At 36.3% G+C, this 23,193-nt stretch overlaps 2 protein-coding genes across 49 annotated transcripts in view; one reads left to right on the top strand and one right to left on the bottom strand.

The window, feature by feature from the left end:
• Window positions 1–23,193, bottom strand: part of B3GALT1 (beta-1,3-galactosyltransferase 1) — a 206,147-nt gene that overhangs the window by 135,830 nt on the left and 47,124 nt on the right. The gene's annotated exons all lie outside the window — the stretch shown is intronic.
• LOC310901875 (uncharacterized protein) overlaps window positions 1–23,193 on the top strand; it is a gene marked incomplete at its 5' end in the record, with an annotated part of 188,503 nt that overhangs the window by 119,959 nt on the left and 45,351 nt on the right. Inside the window, one exon of one of the 2 annotated variants that reach the window (XM_083842446.1) lies at window positions 4,777–4,904. The exons of the other annotated variant lie outside the window; for it this stretch is intronic. Within the exon in view, the coding sequence (XP_083698572.1) occupies window positions 4,777–4,815 (39 nt within the window). The 3' untranslated portion in view covers window positions 4,816–4,904. Of the gene's footprint in view, window positions 1–4,776; window positions 4,905–23,193 lie in introns of those variants that run through there. 2 annotated transcript variants of the gene reach the window in all.

Raw genomic sequence — 23,193 nt, 5'->3', positions numbered from 1 at the left:
CTTAACCTGTGTCTAAAACATCTCCTAACATCTTAGTTACACACAAGCGACTGTCTTATATTAGCATTCCTGCATCTGCAGGAAGAGTTTCTTCTGAATGTTTAAAATTATCTATGTAAGTTTAGGTTGTTCTTCTGCCAAAATTGTTTTGGGGACACCTTATGACTGACAGCTTCTCTATCCAGAGAGGAACAGTGTCTATGCACAGCAGAGGCTGCTTCTGGGAGTCTCCAGGACTGTCTTAAATTCCCACCTGGAGACCTCCTGGAACAATTAGTCAAATATATATATTTATTTATTTATTTATTTATTTTTATTTTTTATTTTTTTGTGTGAAGGCAGCCAGTAGTTCAGTCAATCCACTTGTCTCTAGCTGAGCTCATCTCTACAGAGACCAGCTGGGAATGCAGCAATTTGATGACTGTGTGCTGGGCAGGCACACAGGTATGGCCCTGATACACAGCTACACAATGAAAACACATTACAAACTTGAATTTCATCCGTGTATCACAATTACAACTTAAATTCCACGTATTTTGCTCTACAAGATAGTATGGAAAACTCTTTGGGAAAAGACATTTGACAAATCACAATAAGAAGAGCATATGACAGATGCACCATCAAATGGTCAGATTTCCAATTTGGGTGTCTGATTTGGACAAACAATTAGGTTTGTTTAGACAACCCTATCATTCTATCATTTGGATGATAGGGTTGCCTAAACACCAGGGTTTTGCTAATATGAGTCAAGTACAAGACTTAAGAAGGGCCATAATATTTGCTGTTCCTATAGGAAATAAGGGCAAACTGTGAAATGAAATTTTCTACTGAGAGGTTGCCATGAAACTGGGCAGGAATTTGAGTCTGCAGCAGTCATTTCAGGTAACTAAGTCATCTCGCTGTGGCCTTCCTGATTCCTGTGGAAGCACAGTTTAATACCCTTCCAAAGCCTTATCTCAGTATTTTCTCTTGGGAGCATACAGCACAGTATGCAGTTAGTACTGATAAGGAAGCTATTAGAGGAGTCTGCAAGATCACAAAACTAATAATATAGCATAGAAAAGAACGACACTCCCCCCTCATCCCCCACTTCCCACCCAGCATATGTGGTAGCTTAACTTCCATGGAACATGAATAGACAATATTTATATTCCCCATCTCATGCTCAGGGTTTAATCAACTTTCAGGTGAAATTCAGGGTGTCCTTTCCAGTCAATTTTTTTTTCTTTTTTTTTTTTTTACTCTCTGTTTTCAGATAAACAAAATCCTGCAACTAGCAATCAAACTGGAAGTAGCTGTGAAACCTAGCTTTATAATGAATCACATTAGAATGGTAAAGGTTACGAATGGGTCACTGTAATCCTGTCATCCTGTTAGCTAGGCACTTACTTCTTTACTTTTCAGTCCTAAGTATTTGATTTAGATACCTAATGTGCTTTTTCACATAGTTTTTGCTTTTGTCTGTTTACCTGCAATATTAGGAATAGTCATTGTCTTTTGTTCAGAACATATTCATGGCAAGGTAATTCTGTTTAGTCATGCTAGGTAAGTTGTCTTTTGTCACGCTTTTGATGGGCAAATAGATTTTTGTTGTCTATGTTTTGTTTTGATTTACTTTTTTATGAATTCAATACTATCTTCTCAAGATGAAATTGTGCTGATCAACAATAACTTGGTTGCATTTCCTGTACTGCAATTTACACTTCAGGCATATTCGTAGCAGTATATGTGGGGTTCTCTTTTTATGGGCTCCCCTTACCTGTTTGCTCCTCTGCTACGTTGTTACATTATCTTAAAAGTATGTAAGACCTTTAGTTGTCTCAACCAAATTTTATTTTAATTCACACTACTACTTTAAGGGCTGCAGGTATATAAGAATATCAACTTGAGCCACTGCCAAAGTGAAAAATTGGCAAAAAAAATCTCTTAATGTCTTCCTGCTGGTGAAAGTTAAAGGCATTATCTTTTAAACCTAGCAAGGAAAATCAGCTATTTCTGGGAACAAAACATAATTTTCTATAATGTACTGAATCTATTTTCACAGGCCTTGGCAGAGCATTATCTTTTCCAAGATCTCTTGCATCTCAGCATGTTTTTCTGTTACAAAAAAAAAAAAAACCAACCACCATCTCTAAAGTAACTAAATCTAAATACTAACATTTTAGCTAAGAGACTTTTTATTGTTTTGAGTTCCAACTGTGTTGCATTCTATTTTTATTGGACAGTGAGGAGAATGACTAGATGTTAATTACATCCTTCCCTTTTGACTCACCACCCCTATTGTTTTCGTAACTTGTAGGCAAGTTCGATAGCAGAGAAGTGGACAAATCCTAGGGAAATAAAATAAAAAGGTTGAAGGGGGGAAAAAGGAGAGAGAGAATAAAGATAATCAAGTATAGGAAAATAGCTGGTATTGCTCTTTTCTTGAGACATACATGAAACCTCACAGACTGAGCATGAGACTCTCCCCTTTCATTCCCATGTCACACCTTCTGCAGCAAGTTATGAATACCATGCATTTGTAGCACAGCTTGACTCCTGCTCTTGGATCCCATATGGCCGAGTGAGCTAGCAGTTTTATCCTTCATCCACATCAGATTCCAGGCTGAAAGAGGCCATGGCAACTGTGCAGCCAGATACTCCTCCAAGCATAGCCCTGATAAAAGGCACGCTCCTAATGATGCTAGCTAGCCCTTCCTCACTTGACCAGGCAGACGCACAGATATTCCTGTACCCCATGATCAAATGCCTGCATCCAACACGTGGTGAGAGCTGACATATTCATTGCTGTGACAATAAGTGTTGAAGTCCAATGCATTGAAGAAAGCTGGGAATTTTTGTTACTTTTGTGTAAGGTAACAACATCCCCAAGTAGGGATTATGCCTCACTGTGTGTTTGGGGCAGGAGTATCACATGCACTGTTGGCTTGATGTCATTAACATCTGTGGTCAACTTCTTGCTGCTTTTGTTTGCAGCAGAACATGTCTGATACTGAACATTTTGGGAGGGTCACCTGAAATAATTTCCTCTTATACATTCTGATATATGAAATGAAATGCAGGCAGTATTGTAGCTCTTAAAGATAACTGTGCTGGCTGAACTACAGAGCATTTCATCTCATAATAATTAGACTCTGAATGCATTCAGAAAAGAAGAACAGCTAGCAGCTAATAGTTTTTTTTGGACTGTACTGCTTATCTTCACCATATTCCTAGCTGGACAGATGGCAATCATGTTGTCAGTCTCACAGATTCAACAAGGACTTCAGTATTCAGGCAAACCAAACTGCCCTCATTTGCATTAGATTAGAACTGATTCCTCCAGCTTGAGGTTTTAGGCCTGCTGGTAGAGTGTGAGGGTACATTTAGTGTATAAACAGCATAGTGCTATCAGATTAGTGCCTCTTAAGGAACATGAAATTCACTAGAGAGAAAAATAACACATTGGTGTTTTTAAGGGAGATTTTTAAGTTTAGAAAATACAGCAATTCCTGTGTTCTACGAATGGCTATGGAATATGTGCTATAGAATGCTTGAAACTTCTTAAAACAGTATAAACACATTCTGAGGTTTTGCTTCTGTAGTGAAGAAGTCTAACCTATTGGTACATTTCAGTGTTTTGAATATTCCTACAGACTCTGCATAATTTGATTTCTGCCATTATGCTGGTGTGATACTTGGCTCTCTGTTCTTTCTCATTTCTTCAGTTGTACGTGCATCTCTGTGTGCTGCCTCTCTTTTCTTTGGTCTTTCATATTTATTCTCTCGTGATTTATGTTGCACACAGTATTCTGGTAGAGATACGAATTTCCTTTTGTTCTGTCATGTGAAGACTGACTGTACTATCTTTCTTTGTTCAGTCCTCCTACTGATTCCCCCCAAATTGCAGAAACAGTGGGTTTCATATGTATTCAGTTAACTTCTTGTCTGAAGTATCAATACAAATGCATTATATTTAACTTATAAACCCAGTAATTAATTCTAGCTTGAACTTAACTGCATTTAACGCTCAGCTAAATTTTAGGTAAAGAGGAACCAGATTTTCTGTTTCGTTAGAAATTCTCCTATTTCATTTTTTCAGGTCCAAAATGGAAAAGCATTCTGAAATTCTTAATGAAATGAATCCTTATACCTGCCAAAATCAGTTGGGTTTAATCAAAGCATTTTCTATTAATAAAGTCAAAAGGATTGTGACCTTCCTTATTACTTATTTTATTTACAAATTGTATTCAAAACAAACAAACAAACAAAAATGTTAAAAAAAATAGTATTTTGTTTGATCTTTTTAAATGTCAAACTAGACTAGGACATATTCTTAGCTGAAGAAGGTAAATCCTAATTTGAAGATTCAAGAAGCATCAGTTTGCTTTCATAAACAATGAATTGCAAATGTTCATTGTTTGTCAGATTCTGATAATGATGATGAGCATATCATTTCTTCCAGAAGCAAAAACAAAAACAAAAAAACATTTTGGGAAAAGCTTTACCCAGCTCTGTTGAGAAGCCAGTAATAATTAAGTAATTAAGACATTACTTAACACAAAGCTTAGCTAGACCAGCATTCACAGAGTCATAGCCAACACAGAGAGGACAGAAAACATCCTTACTGAGACAAGGGCAATTTCTTTAGTATTCCCGTGTATTCTCTAGCATTCAAACTATGCAAATATCTTTGCAAAACATACTTCAGAAATATTTTTGGAATTACACCGTAGAAGAGATGGCAGTCAGGTTATCAGCTGTTAGAAGTTGTTTTTCCTCTTGTTTTTTTTCCAGGAAACAAAAATCAGAACAAGATTTCATTTCAATCAATAATATTTACAAAAAAATGAAGGCTTCTGAACTGTATACAAAAATATATAGTTTTAAATTTATTACTTGGCAGTTTCCTTTTATGATGTTTGCTTCAATTTTATACTGTAAATAACAAGACCTGTCTTTACTATGAGAGTATATGAGAGAGTTTGGGTAATTTGGGGACAAGTTATAAATTGTGTGAGGGCTGTGTATACTTTTGATGCTTATTTGAAGTACTGAAATGGTAGAAGGGCTTCACTGTTGTATTTATACTTGTTAGAATACTTTACCATGAAAAGAAACCTCACCATAAACCTAATGTTATGGTACTCTTAATTGCTGAGGAGTATTGTGAACTCTGTAAAGGAATTGAGTATGTGTCTTTACAGTGCTGGGTCATGGCTTCACCAAGACAATGCAGTAGTGTGTGCTGTATTCTCAGCTACCTCTTCAAAAGCTGACATTCCCTTCAACGGAGTTTAGCTCAGTTAAGGGGGGACGCAACTCATCCATGGTAATGATGCCAGCAGAGAGATGAGTATATCTGCTCAGGCATTTTCCATCCTTATAGTGATAGTTTGAATCTGCTTTGAATCAAATCATTACAGCACAATACTGTGACTAGTGACTTTGAAATGATTTTGATATGAAGACAGAATGAGCCACATATTAGAATTTACTCTTCCTTTAAAAAGTGGGAATATTTTCATGTATGGACTACTTGGAAAGGGAGAGCCCATTCTTCAGGAAATGGCTGCATCCTCTACAGCCTCCCATGTAGAATAATAAAAAATGATAAAAATTGTTTTCCAAATAAAAGCTCATGGTATTTTAAACTCTGCACAGCATGTCTTCCAGTTTTCTCTTTCATCCAGTCCCCCAGGTATTTATTGAGAAAACTCTCATTTCAGTAATGTTGGAATTCAGAGTGTTTTCTGCCCTATCCTTGCTGCTACAGCATCATAATAAAAGATGGACTCAAGCTTTTAAGGAAGTTGAACTGAAATTGGAGAGTTAATAGACATAGGCTCGGCACAAGCAGCAAATGGTCTCCTATAAATAACAGGTTTCTGCTACTGTGTCAGATTTAGGCTGTCATCTCTGAGTGTTCAGGTTATGGGAAAACTGGTCACAGCCCAAATCTGCAACTTTTTAAATATTAATAGCACTGCTCTCCTTTATTTTTATTGAGTTATTCAATCATTTGCCAGTCTTGCCAATGTTATTTGACTGCATTAGCAGAGAGGTTAAGAAATGTCAACCCAGTGTTTATCTGCAATAGAGGGAAGGGCCACCAGCAGGACTTCTGCAGAAGCACACTGGAGCACAAGGAACAAGAGCCCCAGGGTGAGGAGTTGCCTAAAAAAGGAACAAAACCAAGAGACTTATTGGTGTCTCATTTTTGCTTATCTCTACTGGAGTACTCTATCAAGTTACACACGCTGTGTTCTGAAGAATGTTACCTTACAAAAGATAAATGGTACCAAAGGAAATGACAAAAACTCAGCACTTTGGAAAATCAGATTGGATATATGCTATATGTATGAAATCAGCTACTCATAATTACATTAAAACACCTGCATTAAATCTCATATGAAAGAAACATAGTTAAAGCATAAGTGCTGGAAAAGATATAAAATTTAATAAGGTTGTTTCATAGTGTCTAAGTATTCCATTGCTTAAGGTAGTAGCTTTATTCAGCTGGGACTATATATATGTATATATTTTGAATTTAACATATATTTTCTTGGGAGACAAAATATTTGAATTGCTGTAACTACATTCATTTCTTTCTTCAACAATGCTGAGAAAACATATACAAAATAGATTTATGTTATTTACTTCTAAAATATAATTTACTTACTCTAGTATTTTTAAATGTACTGAATATTTATAAGGCTTTTTTTGAGGTAGGCTCTGGTTTAACAGAAATAGATGAAGCAGTCATCAGGTGGGTTTAAAACATAAATGCTTGCAGAAAGTAGTAAGTCATTAGTTAAAAAAATACATTGACAAATGTTGTTAATATCTTTTTCTCAATGGCTGCCACGGTAGTATTTTTAATGTGCTCTATTTGTTCTTTTATCTTTTAGTAGTGGCATTACTTTCTATGATTTACCCATGTAATTTACAACAGAGATTAACTGACAACAAGATGTATTATGGATTTACTTTGGTACTGTTCCCCAAGTGATTACTTTTATGCTCTTTTACCCATGCCTGACTGTATTCTTTTTCTTGGTTTGCTGTTCTTTTCCACCATCCCTTCAGATTTCTGTACTCCTTTTGATGCTGTGTGTGTGTGTGTGCACTTGAAAAGTTTATAGAAAGCCAGATTATAAGAAAGAACTCCATCATCTGCAGTTTACTAGAAATCCTGACCTGAAATACTGAGTATCTGTTAACAGAGTACTTGTACTGCCTAGAGGATATGTTAGGAGCTCTGCATGAGTAAAATTGTTTTCATCTGATCCGTATACCGCAAACTCATTTGGAAGTTATTTATAGATATGCTGTGCTGTTTCCTGTTTCTACCCCTGTATATACATATATATCAATATAAGAATTGCTCTTTACCTCTTCATACTGAATGCAAACATTTCTATCTTTGTAAATCCCGTTACTCTGATCCAATATTGTTCTGGCTCCTTTATTTAAAAAATGTCATTAATTAAACTTCATACATTTTGGCAAAAGGGAACAACAGATGACAAATGGATTCAGCTGCTCTCACATCAGAAACAGGACAGGTATAGTGGTACAGTTCTACCTAGACCAGTAGGAAGTTGAATAAATTGTGCATTTCTCACGTTTGGTGAAAATGTGGCACAGCTTCATGGTCAGTTAACACCATAATATCACATCCTCCCTTCTTTTTCTTTGTCAAGACAAGAAGCAGTAATTCAACTGTAGTTGTGCAGTCACCTTTATCTGCTTTGAGTGCAGCCTGTCACTGAAGGTGTGATTCCCATCGCTCCTTCTACCCTTGGCCAATTCTGCATCATCACACCAGCATTTGCACAGCCAGGCAATGAATCAGATCATGGGCTGATCTGGCTGAAAACTAATATAGCAAAAAAGAGGATTAGTTTTCAGTTGGCTCAGTCAGACTTACTGCACTGCCATGCAAATCTGGGAAGAGGAGGTGCAATCACCCTTTTCAGCATCTGCCCATACATATCTTGCATTAAAGCAGCCACGGAGTTGTAGTGTCAATCAGGCTCAGTCTGGAAGACAAGGGTAGTTAAAAAAAACACCCTGCTGACTGTTTGAACTACAGGATAAGGGCTCTCCTTTCCACAAGTTGAGATGTCTCCATGTTAATTCAGGATGCCTTCAGGAAATGTCTGATGTGCATAAATTATTTGGATTACATCAATTAAAAAATGATTTCCAATGTAATACTGCAAAGACCCTATTTTTCTTCACTTGGGTAAGAGGAATCAGCACCCCTTGCTCAGGTCAACAGAGAAATACCATGCAAGATCAAGTGAAGATCTGCCCAGAAGGATGTAATATGTAAGAGAAAGTAGAGAAACATAGCACTAAGTTCATCTTAGCTTGAAGTAACACAAATAGTTTCAACAAAACTATATGGGAGAAAGAATTTGGCTCTGAATTCTTGAAACAGTGGGAGGGGAAATGAACTGCTGGAGGTTTAAATGAATTGGTTTCTGGAGCTCTTGATATGTCATGCCAGCCCTGCGCGCAGCACGCTGTGCATTGGTTTTGATATTAGACAGTCTGTCTTTAAAGTGCACACATAAAAAAAAAAAGGCAAGAATAGAATATCCAGTACCTCTGTCTACTTATTTTCTTTCCAACAATAAATAATCCTTGATAGGGCCCAAATTTTCCAGAGTGTTTGAAAGTGATGAGAATACCCAGTGCATTAGTTTAATCAAATAATCATAAATAAAACATTTTATGATTTGTATCTCTGTGCTTTCAAAAAAAAAAGCTGCACAATACTTGTCCAACTCTGTGTTTTTAGAAGTAAAAAGAAACCTACTTGAACTTGGCCAGTTCAGAATGGCCTTTTGGCAATGGAAACCTTGAAAGATGCAGCATATTTGGCATCATCCATGTCTGCTGGCTTGTAGAACACATTTATAATATAGGCACTTTTCAACAAAGATTCTATGTTGTCTTCGCTCTCATGGAATACTGATGCTAAACTGGCCATAGTACAAGAATTTTTCTATGGATTGCACAGTCTATTATGCACTTCCCTCAGAGGAAAAAAAAAAAAAAGAAAAAAAAAAGATAACACTAAATCCAGTAAAGCAGCGTAACTTTGGAAAAGCAGTATCGGACTAATTCTGTTCTTTGCAACAAAAAGGCAGTGGGCAGTCAGAACAAAAGATTATTTTCTAGGTCACTAGAGGGGGGAAAGGATGAGAAGTAAGGAATTTTAAACAATGATAACTCAGTGTTACTCTTGGGGGAAGGATTTCAGAATAGGATCCTAAGGAATACTTCTGGGTATCAATCTGATTAGCAGGAAAAGAAACAAGCAAATTTTTAACCTTGTGAAATAATTGGGCTTTTTAGTTAATATATGCATTTTATAGTACTATTTTCTAGTTAAAAGTGTAAGTCAATCCCATATCATGAACCTTTAAAACATTTTTAATAATATTTTGTTTAATAATATTCTTTAAATTCTCATGTCCATTGAAATGCTTCCTTATGTTATCATTCACAGAAGGACAAATGCCAGATTCTGCTACCTGTCATGCTGAAGTCATGCAGTTTACTTAATAGAGTTTTTTCATGTGCAACAGGGTCAATAAAAGCAGAGCTGCATCTCGCTTTCTTACTATATTCAGTTTAAAAATAAATCAGATATTGCATAGACAGTGTAAATTCTTTTTCAACATAACAAAAATTAAGATTCTACACAAGTTCAGATTCTAGGGAAGAAAAAAACACTTTCAAAATCACATAAATTTTTAATTAAGGATGAAATTAAATAAACATACCCTACCATAAATAACTTTTTTTCCTAACTATTTATATATTATTCATCCATAACCTACCCATGCTGGAACTTCTGCTGTTAAAGAAAGTTCAGGATTTGCTCATACACGTTTTGAAATTAATTAGCAATTCTATTCTTTTTACTACCTGTTGTCAAAATTATTTACAGAAACAATGAATTAACAAGATCAATATATTGATCAGAGGGGTGTCTAAAGGATTTCCCATACTATTGTATTAAACATAATATTAGCACATTACTTATGGAAAAAAAAAAAAGAATTCTTTAATTTTGGTGTATGTGCAGTTTGTATCAATTAGAAGGCTGATGCCCTCCCAAACATCGGAATCTTCTGAAGCACAGACAATTAATCATCGTAGCTCTTTTCAAAACGTCATGATCTTCAGTTTGGCTAGATTCATAATCCTTCATGCCCTACAATTCCTGCAAGAACTTTTTCATGCATTTCTTGGTGCAATGAAAGTCAACATGTGTTGTCATTTTGTGATGTCATTTTGTGGGGCACTGTGGAAAACAGCCTTGAATGTATGGAAATTGTAGTAAATTTTGTAGCAGAAAACTTAGCACTTGGTCACTTACCACCTTGACAATAGGAAGAGACAAATGCAAAAAAACATAGAGTAGAAACCCACACAGGTGTTCTAAGTTGTTATGTACTGATAAGCTTCCACAAAAGGAGGTGTAGACCTGCCAGCTACACACAGATGGCAGCCTTTCTCTTAATTTGCATAATCTAGCTAAAGTGCATAGAGGAGGAAGGAAAACAGGATAATGCTGAACCCAAACAAACCAGAGGTCAGGGTAGTGAAAAGAACATGCTTTAAAAGGAAGTAATAATTCACAACATCTTAATTATTTAGTATGGCTGTCCAGGGTGTAGGTGAATTTTGCAGCCTTGAGGTTGCTACGATTTTCAACCTGAAAAGAGGCTACAAAATCTGCTCAGTTACAGCTGCCCAGAAGAATACACGACATCATATGAGAATCAGACCTAGGATTATCCATACAGACGTGAATAACTCTACTTGCCACAGAAATAGAATTAAGCCATTTGAAAATAAATAAATAAATAATAATAAAACTATCACTGAATGCAGCATCATTTAAAAACAGTGAAGGATGTGTCCAAAATATGGGCATTTAAAAAAACAAAACAAAACAAAACACCCATAAGATCAATGCGGAGAAAAGCAACCCAAAGCCAACACATCCAAAGGCCTATCCTACATTATTTTTGCTTTGCATGCTTATGCACAGGTTTCATAGTCAAAGTGCAAATTTCTGTTCAGAGTACGTTTAAGCACCATTTATGATGGTAACTGTGGTTTGATGCAGGTACAGCTTCCATTATGGAAGGAATTTGATATGATCAGATTTTCAAATTACAAGTATGTAGCATTATATATTTCTTAACAACCTGACTGGAAGATTATAGAAATGTAGACAGCTATTTCAGTGTGACAGAAAATGAGTACACTTCTTCAGTTAATGTTTATAAAGCTCCCTTGTTTGCCAATACATTTATGCACATATTTATATTTAAAAAAATAGTACTGTATTTCATTTTGTCTGCTATGTTGCTTAGGATAAAACAAGTGCATCCAGCTCATTTTTGCTTGTCTTTTTTCAATATTTTGATAACATGTCTAGGATTGTTCTCACTGTTTTCCTAGAAGTATTGCATTCTGGTCATTTTAATAGTGATTTAAGAGGAACTTTCAGTGAAATCCACAGTGTAAAAATGTTTTGAGAGCAAGTAATATTCTCTCTTCCTGTGTGGAGAGCTTTGGGATTCCTTGTCTTATCATTCATCTTTCAAACCTAAAATATTAGTTTTCACTGCCTAAGACTTGTTCTTTCTTCAGCTTTGTCAATAATATCCTTTGAAAAAAACAATTTTACCTCTGTTGCTTCCTACTCATCAAGGAGAAAAATATTCCCTAACTTTATACAATGGCCAGATGATTACAATTATTCCAGTAGCTTGCATAGTAAAAGATTGTCTTTAAGTGGCACAAAAACATTTCTGTAATATCTGGGAAAACACGAATAGTAGAGTTTATTCCTAAGTTCACGTCATCTGGTATTTCTGCATTGGCTCTGTAAAGGTGATTTGCTGAGCTGTTTTCTGCTGCCAATGCTAATGTTTTGAGATGTCTAGCAAAAAGAGCAGTAAGAGAAAAAAAACACTCTGGAAGACAGTGAATCTAGAACCAAGCCCCAATAAATCCTTTACTCTGACCCTAAACATAGGAGATATACATATCCAGCCTCCTCCATAGAAAAGTTATATTGTTACAGTACCTTAATTTGGTTTTATAAACCCTCCTGTGTTCTGTGTCTGTGCACTTTTATTTAGGTATGAAAACCTTTGCATAACATAGTGCAATAACTTGCTGCACCTTGTTCCATCTGTAAATGTTTCCCAAGTTATACTGCCATTCACAGTCTTTAGTACATATGCAATTGGCATAAACTTAGGCAGTAGATATTCAGAAAGAAAGTAATTAAATGAAATTTAACACTTATCAAAAAATATTGGAATGTATTCATTTAAAATATTCCCCTGTGAGCTCATCATCCTTCTTTTCATTTTTATTCTTTTCTCTAAAATCTCCTTATTGAAACTGAAAGCAGAGAATTTATCATATTGAAAGATCAGAGGCACAAATGAATTTTCAAGATCTTTTTTCATACGCCTTATGCTGGTAGGCTTTCCTGTATTTTTGAGCAGACAGTCATAATCTGGAATTACTGTTGTCCACAGCGCATCCTTACAGCTTTCCATTTTAGGTCTGTTTGGAGTGGCCTTAGCCTCAGATTTGCTCAGACTTCATATAAAATTTGCTTTATACTTGCACACTGTCCTTTTGGTCACAGAAATATTAAAAGTGTCATTTTCATGTCCTTTCACTTGAAGTTAACTTTTAAAAAGAAAATAGAAAGAATTCAATATACAAGGAAGGTAGTTGTTTCCTTAGGAGAGCTTAACATTTTCATTTTTTCTTGAAACTTGTACCTCATTTATTCATAGACAGCTATAAGAAACTAAATGTTTTAGCACTAAATACAGACTTAGACACACTTGGCATGTTTTTTTTTTTGTGTGTGTGTGGTTTTTTGTTTGTTGTTGTTTGTTTTTGTTTGTTTGTTTTTTAAATGTGGCTGTTCTTCTTTATTTTTACCATTATTTTTATATCAAGTTATCATGTGAACATCATTACATCTATCCTTGCACCACCTGACAGAACATATTTGCTGCATCAGGTCTTTGCTATGGAGGACATCTCTGGCAAAGAAAATAAAATCTGAAAGCCATTTACAATTTTTCTCTATACTTGGTTTCCTTCAGTAATAACTGACCAAATAAAGAATGAAGTTTGCAGGTGCATCGTTGCCTTCTCTTAATGGTAAATGAATAGTTGTGTTTGCTTTAGCTGTTGCAGAAGACTTCTAATATCCAATTTTCCTCTTGAAAATTCACTGCCGCATGTTCCGCATTTTTTATCATCATTTACACAAGGAAAGCAATAGTAGTTGAAGGTCTTACTGCCAACATGATTTCTACCCTACAGGAGCTTGGTCCCTCATCTGGAAGTCTGGAGACCCCTGAACAGCCACTTAGGCATACAGAAGTACCTATGCCAGTTTCTGCTCCCATGTAAAGATATGAAGGTCTCGAAATCCATAATGCTCCAGATTCCCCTTACAATTTATATCCTTAGGAACTGGGAAGCAGATTCTGGAATCCATTCTAAATACAACAGCTCAAAGAACAATTATAGATGGAGTAAATATTCTTTTATCTCCTCTTATCCCATATGCTACTGAATCCTCCTGCAAGTAACTGATTAGCAAGGAGCTTATGTCCTCTTCAGACAGTGCATTCTGGCTGCATCTGTCAAACTCTCATTATAGGACTGCCCTCCAAAATGTCATCAAAACTGATTTTGAGGTCCAGGGATCTTTGTGTAGAAAATACATATATATTCTCCTGCTGGATTCCTCACATATTCTGATCAAACCTTCTGCTTTTACTGAGTACTGCAGTGTCACACAGGGGACGAGATTACACAAAGTCACCACAAAGCTTACGAGGCCTCTTTCAGCAGAGCATACTATAGATATCCCACCTTTTAGAGAGCTCATATTTAAATGACTGCAGTATTACGATAGAGTCTTAGGGAGTAAAGTTCTTTTCAGTTGCTAAAGAATTCAGTATTCATGGAATTTTTTGCTTCTTTTGGAATGTTGAATGCCTGAAGCAACACAACAGTCTCCTTTCCTGGTATGGGATACCTGGCTGCTCCTTCCTTCCTAGCTTCCTTCCTAGCTTCAGCTGTTCTGCAGAACCCTTCCTCCTGAAGCAAGTTAGGACCCTTGCTTCTCTGGAGACTTGGTCTTTGGTCCTTCCCTTTGAGGATTAGTTGGAATGACGTTAGAGCCGTGTCTGCATTTTACGTAGTTCGTTCTGGTAGTATTGATCTCCAGGGTCAAACTTATCAGTGCTGGGGACAATGTGAGGCTGCTGCTGCCTTTTTCTGCCTTCTTTTCACTGTTGGGTCCTGGCTGTGGATGTTTGGTTGAGAAAAATTTCTTCAGAGGTAATCATATAGATGATTGCACAGTACAATTTGAGGTAACTATCCCTGGACACAGACTTGAGAAAAGATAATGTCAAATTGAGTATCTATATGAAATGAGTCTCTTCCCCAGTCTGAATAAGTATCAAAAATAACTGTTTGTTTACAAGATAGGCAGGGATCAAATCTAAACTGCTCAGCATTACCTACAGTAGTCAGAGCAAACCAACTGCTTTATCATATTTCACTTTGTCTTTTAGTCTAGCTCATTTGGGAAGAAGGAGTAGCACTGGAAAAGTTTTAATTGTCAACAAGATTTGACAACATTCAGTGAAGTTGTGGATTATGTATTATTGGGTCTGTCAAATTACATTTTGTGGTAGAGTACGTCCTTAGGATATTCTGACCTTGTATTCATGAAAACAGTGAAAACCTTCATCTCCAGACTGATGCATGACTTTGGAGCTAATTTTATTTGATATCCAGGTGTACTCTGGATATCAAAAAATGTGTATGTGTCTCAGTTTTTGTATTTCTGATGTTTGTAATTGCTAAGCCCTGTTCTGATTTTAGCCAATCAACCAAGATAATCTCTGATTTTAATCTCAATTAGCACCTCAGCTAGCAGGGATATAGGAAAAATAGTCTTCTGGAAACTGTAGATCCTTGGTATGTCATATAACTAGTTTATATTCTATTTCTCAATCCTAGAAATTACTTTGGCTACAAGAAATATATGTCCATACATGTGTCATGTATGATACTGTTTTGAGCTACAATACTTTGATAACTCACTTCTGTGCAACTGATATTCTCATATTTTACTGTCGTGTTTCAAATATAAAATTTGAATCTGATATCCAGCAGTTGTAAACCTTTTCATCTTCTATTTCATTGTTTTAGCACTCCAATAATTTTCAAATTTAGAAGTAATCTCTGCCAAAGTTACGCCATACTGCTGCATTTGGCATAAATCAAAACTATGGTTTATATCACTTCTGAAGATCTCTTACCCACAGCTGAAGCTATCCTATTAAGTGGGGAAGAAATTAATGAGGATTAAGCTGAGAGAGGTTGTTATACAGGAGACTGTAAAACTTAAAACATGGACCTTCATTTAATTCCCATCCTCTGCTGCATTGTCATTGTATTGGCATTACTGATACCAACTGTGCAAGACTGCCCTTTTCCTGGTTCCTCAGATGAGTCACAGCAATGTAGTGAAAGACTCCCAGCTGGGGAGCAGCAGACAAGCGGATGGAAGAGCTTGAGCCTCTTCCCCACAAAATTCTTGCACCTATGGACTTTGTCCTGCCACTTGACTTAATGAGAGTGCATAGGCAACTGGCCTCAATAAACAAAGCCATTTGTCTACTCTTGTGATGTCTGTCAGACATTGTAGGGCCAGCAGACCTTCACTTTGCTTCTCTCTAAAGCCAATTTTGCCCAATCCAGTAGTGGCTAAGTGAAAACCTTTAATTTACTGTGTAGGAGCACATAAACTTAAATATATGTCATTACCAGTGACTACTAGGCTCTTTTTGTTTGACAGCTTTCTCTGTCAGGGTCCCAGGAATTTTGTAGCAGGCTAGGCCCTATTATATTAAACGTAATGCTAATATACTAAAATTTGCACTGCTAATCTGAAGCTAATAGTATGCTGGGCCAGCAACTTAATTCTATGCTATAAAGGCTTCACTGTTCTAAAGCACTGAAGTCATGCAACGGATGTGGAACTAATCAAATTCTCTTAGTAGATCAGAATTTACGTGATATTAAATATATTCTGACAGCACAGAGATAAAGAATATTAAAAGAAATGAATGTGCAGAACTGTACCAGTTGCTTCTATCTTCATATTACCTTGGCAGGTTTTTTCCTTTCCCCACTGAAACCTTGAGTTTGAACAACCTCCCACAAAATGCAAGTAGAAGGACGAGTTCAAGTCTAAGAGCTGGCATTTGTTACTATTAACAGGCCCCTGATGTCATTAGTCCTAACAAATGGATTGAAAGTTATACATCATCAGTTAAGAATTTGGGCAGATTATATCAAAGAAACAGGCACTAAATTAGTAGTTGGAATAATACTAATTAACAGACATCACAATATGGTTTTACATTTTTTGGTATGGTAGATCTTCACACTGCATAATCTTGGCTCATTAATATGAATAAGAGACTGTGCAATGATCCCCAGAATGTACCATAGGTTTAGCCAAGTGGCCTTACAGACAGCACTGATGTCAGACACCAGTGCAAATAACATTGCCAAATCCCTGGCTTTCTTTTATCTTTGACTGTTTTTTGACCATGGGCTGTTATTGCACAGGCCAAGGGTAGATAGCTGTGATTTGTGCTCCTTCCCAGCTATCCTCAGCTTCCTGGACTGCAAAACTGCTGACTGGATGGCATCCAACAACTGCTCAGGGCTGTGCTAGAATGGCCAGAACAAGACGAGGTAATCATTAATCTGTGCCCGTGCTGCTTGGGCAGCTATCAGACTCGCTCATGACCTGCCTAGGGCATTGAAGAAGGAGGATATCTGACAGAGAGGCTCAGTGTTGCTCCCTCACGGGTTTGAATGTGCTGGCAAGGCTTATGCCAAGTGCTCAACCATCAGTAAAAGGCAAATAAAGAAGCCTGAATAGAAGTCAATATATGAACACAAGAAAAAAGTTGGCAGGAGTCATCATTTAGGCCTGATAGGTTTGTTTCTTTGCCCCAGCTTCCTATGTACAATACTTTCTTTTAACCTGTACCACGCATTTGAATGCTTTTACTGTGTATATTGTCAACGGTACAAAGGTCCTTTTATGTATTGCTGTCCCTGTTGTTCATGTTCCAGCCTGCTATAGGGAACACTGAGTTTTGTTTGTAAAATTTTGGGGCCAGCAAAGGCTGCAGATGCCCTAAACAGTGTGTCCTCAGCCCTTCTAGTAAATTGACTACTGTGCTTCTTTGTAGCACTCCAGGTAAGAGTAGATCAAGGGATTTAGGCCCAGTGAAAAGGCCCAGTGAGCTGAAAATTAACATTTGAGGTTGAAGCACCATCACCTTGTCAACTTGTACTGAAGATTACATTATAACCTTAAACTGATACTAGTGTGCACTAGGATGATGCACCTGAGCAATTCATTTAGCAGATAACAAAGCGAAAATCTGGAGGTTCAGGCACTTTGGGCTTGAAGCAATTTTGTGTGTACAGCAGGAGTTGTAATTCCTGTTCTTGGGTAGAATATTTAAAATGACTTTTCACAAAATGAAACGTAAGAAAAGGAACTCAGGTTTTTGTTTGTTTGTTTTCTTGTATGTATCAAAAAAGTAAGACGAAGCAGTTGTAATTATAAAGAATCTCTGGAGACATTTGCTCTCTCTAAATCTCTGTCTTTAGGAAACAGTTCAACTGATCTTTTCAAATATTAATGATTACTTGTGGTCCTTGAGCACTATTTTTTAGTAAAACAGCTCCAACTTTCTTCCTCCCTCCCCTGCCCCGTGGCTCTTGGCTTCTAGTAATATATTTTTTATGGAAGTCATTTACATTGTCCAGGTTCATGGAGTTTTGTCTTCCAGTTTTACTCTCCCAGGAAATTACATTACAGACTGAAAATGGAACCATTCAGTTAATTCAAATCTTGACAATGCAGAATACGTAAAAGCACTACCAAGCTAAAGGCATCTTCTTGATCTTATCTCTTCACCGCAGTTTGCACTTTGCAACCAAGATGTAATGTTTGATTCTAAACATATGGGTCATTACCTGCGTGGATACCCCCACAGTAAGAACTAAGCTTTTCCTGGAAAACCTGAGCTAATTTAAAACCTCTACTTGTTTGACCATTATATAAATGCAAGTTAAAGCTCAAGTAAAATCTTTACACAATCCTCTAACAAGTCTGAGCAGACTTAAATCGAATTTGTAGATTCATTTCTAGCTGTAATTTCTGACTTCTATTTTGGACTTTCCCCTTGACAAAAGGTAAACCTGAACATACCTGGCAGATTTTTTCCATTCTATTCATTCCAAAATTAGATTTTACTTTCAAGATTTATATGCGGAGCATTGCTAGAGATGAACTACATTTTCTTATTTATACTAAAAAAATTCTTACTGCACAAAATTTCCTTGTTCTTAAATTTTGTTTTAGCTATTTCAGTGTAGTTTATTTCATTATGAGTCAATTTGTCTTTAGTAGTATTATTTCAGCTAATACTATTGTAACAGTGCTTTGTAATAGTAGAGTTTAAACAGTTATATGATATAAACCAGTATAAGTAAATACTGTAGGGTAGATTATTCTATTGGAAGTACTTAGAAACCTGAGTTCAATGGGCATGAAAAGAGTGACACCTGTATTAAAAAAATATTTTATTGCTTCATCACAAGTATTGCATTACTTCACAGTTAAGGCTTCTGAAGTAAATCCCATGGAAAAAAAAAAAAAAGTTTAAAAACAAACACAACCCAAAGCTTACAAGCATCAGTAAATCTATGTAAAATAAATGCACTTACATACAGTATTCTGACAACAGTCTAAGGTAGTTTCAGACTTTTCTTTACACATGCAGACCATCAAGTGGAAAATTTAATCAAATAGCTACGGATATCTAATCACTTTTTGCAGCAGAATGACAGATCTTTGCTGAACCATTATTACAGCTTTTAATTTTAAATTGCTTATTGAACAGGCTAATTTTGACCTTTAGCCAAAGACAGAATTATCCATAAAAGCAAAGGGATAAGATCTTCAGGTATAGTAATTTCTGATATTTACTCCAAGGTCAACAAAGCTTTGAAAGTTTATGACTCCTGTCTACCCAAATTAATTCAAGACATCTGTTTGAATTCTAGATGTTACAAAAGACATAGCGTAAATGAAGTAATAATTTTACAGAGTTAATAATTTATATAATTTTTCTAAACATGGAAGTTAATCCTAAATTTTGTACTACAAACACATTATCTGATAGTCCTCAATTTTGTCTGTACAGTAAAACAATGATAAGCTAAAATGTGTATTATATTTTGCGTACATCACTTCACTAGACAGAACACACAGAAAACTGCCTTTTATTTTGTTTTTTAATCATTTTAAAACATCCTGCTGGAACAGCCAATAGGCCATTTTATTTTGGGTATTTTTTTTGTTTGTTTGTTTAAAAAAAAGCTCTCTTGGGAATCACATTTGTAAAGTGGGGCAGGGGGTGGGGAGCTGGTGGGGAGGTTCAGTAAATGCAGTTAATAAAGGTAATAGTGCTAAGGAACTGTAGATATTATTAGCCATAACAAGTCAGTTATGGTGGTGATAATGTCCATTAGATGTGCACATTAATCCTTTGAGATTTACAGCTGAATCTTAGCATAGAAAAGGACTGTTTTTTCATTAAGTCAGCAAATTTAGCAGCATGTAACACACGCAAGAAGTGTACTGGATCTCTTCTCACTGGAGCTGCATCCAATTTGATTTACACTTGGTACCTAGAGAATGACTTAACATAGCATGTTCTCTTTATGCTTTGATTTTTCAGTGACTTTCAGTCTTTGTGATGATACCTGCTATCTCCGATGACTATTTTGCTCTACTTATTCACAAAATAGGCACAAAATAGCTGGCAGCAGAACAGTTTTCCCCGAATGACCTAATGTCCACATTGTATGTCTAGGATTAAAGGTTGTTCCACTCCCTGTAATTTCCAGACTCCCAGTGAGGGTTCCTGCCTGTGCAAATCCTGGTAATTTTGAGTGACAGCCCAACATATGGTTACATTTTCCTACCTTTTATAGTTTACAGGAAATGATTTAGTAGACCAACCTGTAGGTACCATTGCCTTTGTCATTTTTCATATCCTGAAGAACAGCCTGCATGCTGCTGTCTGTTCGTTCTTCAAGATTATGGTTCTTTAATCATATCTATCTGCAGCACCTTTCACTGCAAAGACTTAAAACTATGTTCCATGTATGGAATAGCACAATTAATTCCATTTTTTAACTTTCTAATTAACTGTTATTTTGTATATAGAAAAAAATTGCTACCTGTAAATGCTTTTTGCTGCAGACACACGATAATATGCTTATAAAACAGTGTGCTTGTCCATGATCTTTACATATTTACTGCTATGAAGTCTTTCATCAATACTAACTTAAATTAACCAGTTTAAAAATGAATAGCTCAGTCTCACTAGAGACCATAATGAATTTAACATCTAAGCACCATTTATATATTTCAAGGACAGGTCAAAATCCATAGGTATTCTTATCTGTACTGAACTCCCATCTATATATAATGACTCTCAAAATGTCACGACTTTACATTCATTATGCTGTCATTACAAGCTCTATATTCTTCCTCTAGCTCCCAAGACCTATAAATTCTTCTAATGTTGCAGTCAGTATGCATTTATTAGATACAAAATCGTTTACGTTCCTGTTGTGTACAACAAATAGTGCAACCTGTAGGAGTTAAAACCCCACTGTCTTTTGCCTCTCAGTTATATTTGTCTGTAGTAAACCAGCAGTAGGCACAGGCAGTCTGTTTGCTTATACTAGAGAAAAATATTCCTAGATTTAAAAACCATCAATATTAAATTCTTAGATGAGGATGCACCTTCATGCCCCTATTCATTCATCACCTGTGTCACCTAAATAATATTCAAAGGCAAAATCAGATTTATTTGTAGTTCTAAACATAACTTCTGTCGTGGTTCAGAGACAAGCTGCACTCATGATCTCTTTACCTTTCAAGTTTCCTTCTCCAGGAACATCTACACTCTGTGATCGAGCTGAAATCTGTCATTCTTCAAGCACCCTATCCTTGCTGTACTGTTGTGCTAACAGGGACTTCTTATTGCAAACTCCTTTGATTGCCTACCAGTTTCATAGCAGTATTTTTTATCTTCCCGTTACATGCCAAGATAAACTGTACTGTCCACCCTATGTACCTGAGCTGGATCTTCAGTGTTACCTAGCTCTTTCAAGCAACAAATCTTGTAGGTTGTTCAAGGACAGTTGTTTTCCCTGCATTTGTGTGAATCCCACATTACCATGCAACCTCTGCAGGACTCAGATAGTTCTCTTCACCTATTTGTGAAGAGAACCTACTTCATCTCCTATTTTGTGCTCTGCCAGTTCAAGTACCTGCACTCTGGCCACTCAGTCCTTAAGTAGATGTTCACTGAAATTAATGTTTCTTATCATTTCTTGATATTTTTCTTCTACCTGACCAGCCATTATTTTCCTAATACCATGAATATCACAAAACATTTTCCTACCTCCAACCACTAATTTGTTTCCAGTTCACTCTTCCTAACATTACCTTCTTTAATTTAGCTTTGTTATAGTCAAACCGAATAATGTCAAACAGATAAATCAATTTCAACAAAATTGAATAAAAAATGTATTTTGAGAAAATAAATATCTTCACAGACAATTGTGAGCAGAGATTAAAAGCAATTAAATAAAGTATTCACTTCTGTGAAGTGTTTGCTCAGCCCTACTATATATCTATAAGTAATATTTCTAGTTTTTTACTTTGCAATTTCACATAATGGAAATTAGAAGGTGATGAACAGACAAGAGGAAAATCTGGCAAGCAAAATAACCTATGAAAAATACAGAGAAATGAAATACAGAAGATTTTTTCTGGTATTAGAAAATATAGACTAAATTGCAGGGAGCTTATATTCAATTGTTCCCTGATCCCTAGCAGTAATCGCAGTCCTGACACTGGTTATCACGTTTTTTCTATGTTATCAACAGGGACTGCAAGATGCTTAGAAATGATTGCTACAGTAACCAGCCTGTAGGTAGCCACTTACATTCACAGGATGGAAATGAAAGCCTAAGTTCAACCTTTCCGAGACATATTGATATTTAATTCTGGGCTGAAGAAAGCTACCTATTTCCATGGAAGATTCAGAGCAGTGAGCATTCCCAGAGATGGGTCTCAGATAGCAATTTTACTCTCAAAAAGCCTGAAAAGCTTCATATTGATTAATGTAATGATCAGGGCCATTAAGAAGCTGTTAGAAAATCTAGTTCCACATTTAGGATTTAACTCCCCGCCTAATCTTGAGAAGGCTTGGAATGTGTATTTTGCATCTCCGAGAATATCAGATTCCTACAAGCATACTGTAGTGTTAGTGTCCTGAAATCGACCCGTGGAACCTGGTAGACTTTGTATTAATATCTCTGTATCAACAAAAACAAGAATTGGAACTTGGTTGTTTCCACTGTAATCCCGCAAGCTTCAGAATATTTAGTATTCTCATCTTCCTTCTGAAAATACTCGAGCACTTAAGGATTGATTAGTAGGCAGTTGGCAGTGAAATGTTTTAGATGCCAGCCTAGCAGGGATACTAGTGAATCCTAGCACCATTCTGAGTCCAATGCCGAGGCTCTGATATGTACCCACAACATGTAGTGCAGTGGACTTCAACTCCATTCAGAACAAATTACTGTCCTTTGCTCCTGAATAGCCTCTTCTGCCATTGAAAAGCCACCTTGTGTCATACTCCCCTGGTGATGTGTATTCAAGCAGTGTGTGACTGTGGATGACTGGTACTTAAACAAACCTGACACACAATTTATAAGCACTGACCCTGTCATGAAATTGTAGGCTAAATTGGTACCATTTTTGGTGTCTACAGGAAAATGTTTCTATACAAAAAAATCTGCTGAACTCTGATTTTTTGAAAGAGCATCAGAATTTAGGTTTAGATTTGGAACTGTTGCAATGGTTAAAGTAACAGTTAATTCAGGATGGAAGAATTTGAAGACTGGCTAATTTCTCTTAAAAGCTAAAAGGAC

Source organism: Anser anser (genome assembly GCF_964211835.1).
Source record: "Anser anser genome assembly, chromosome: 6".
Taxonomy (NCBI): Eukaryota; Metazoa; Chordata; class Aves; order Anseriformes; family Anatidae; genus Anser; species Anser anser.
The sequence above is the reverse complement of the archived record's forward strand: the minus strand, read 5'-3'. Positions and strand labels throughout refer to the sequence as shown.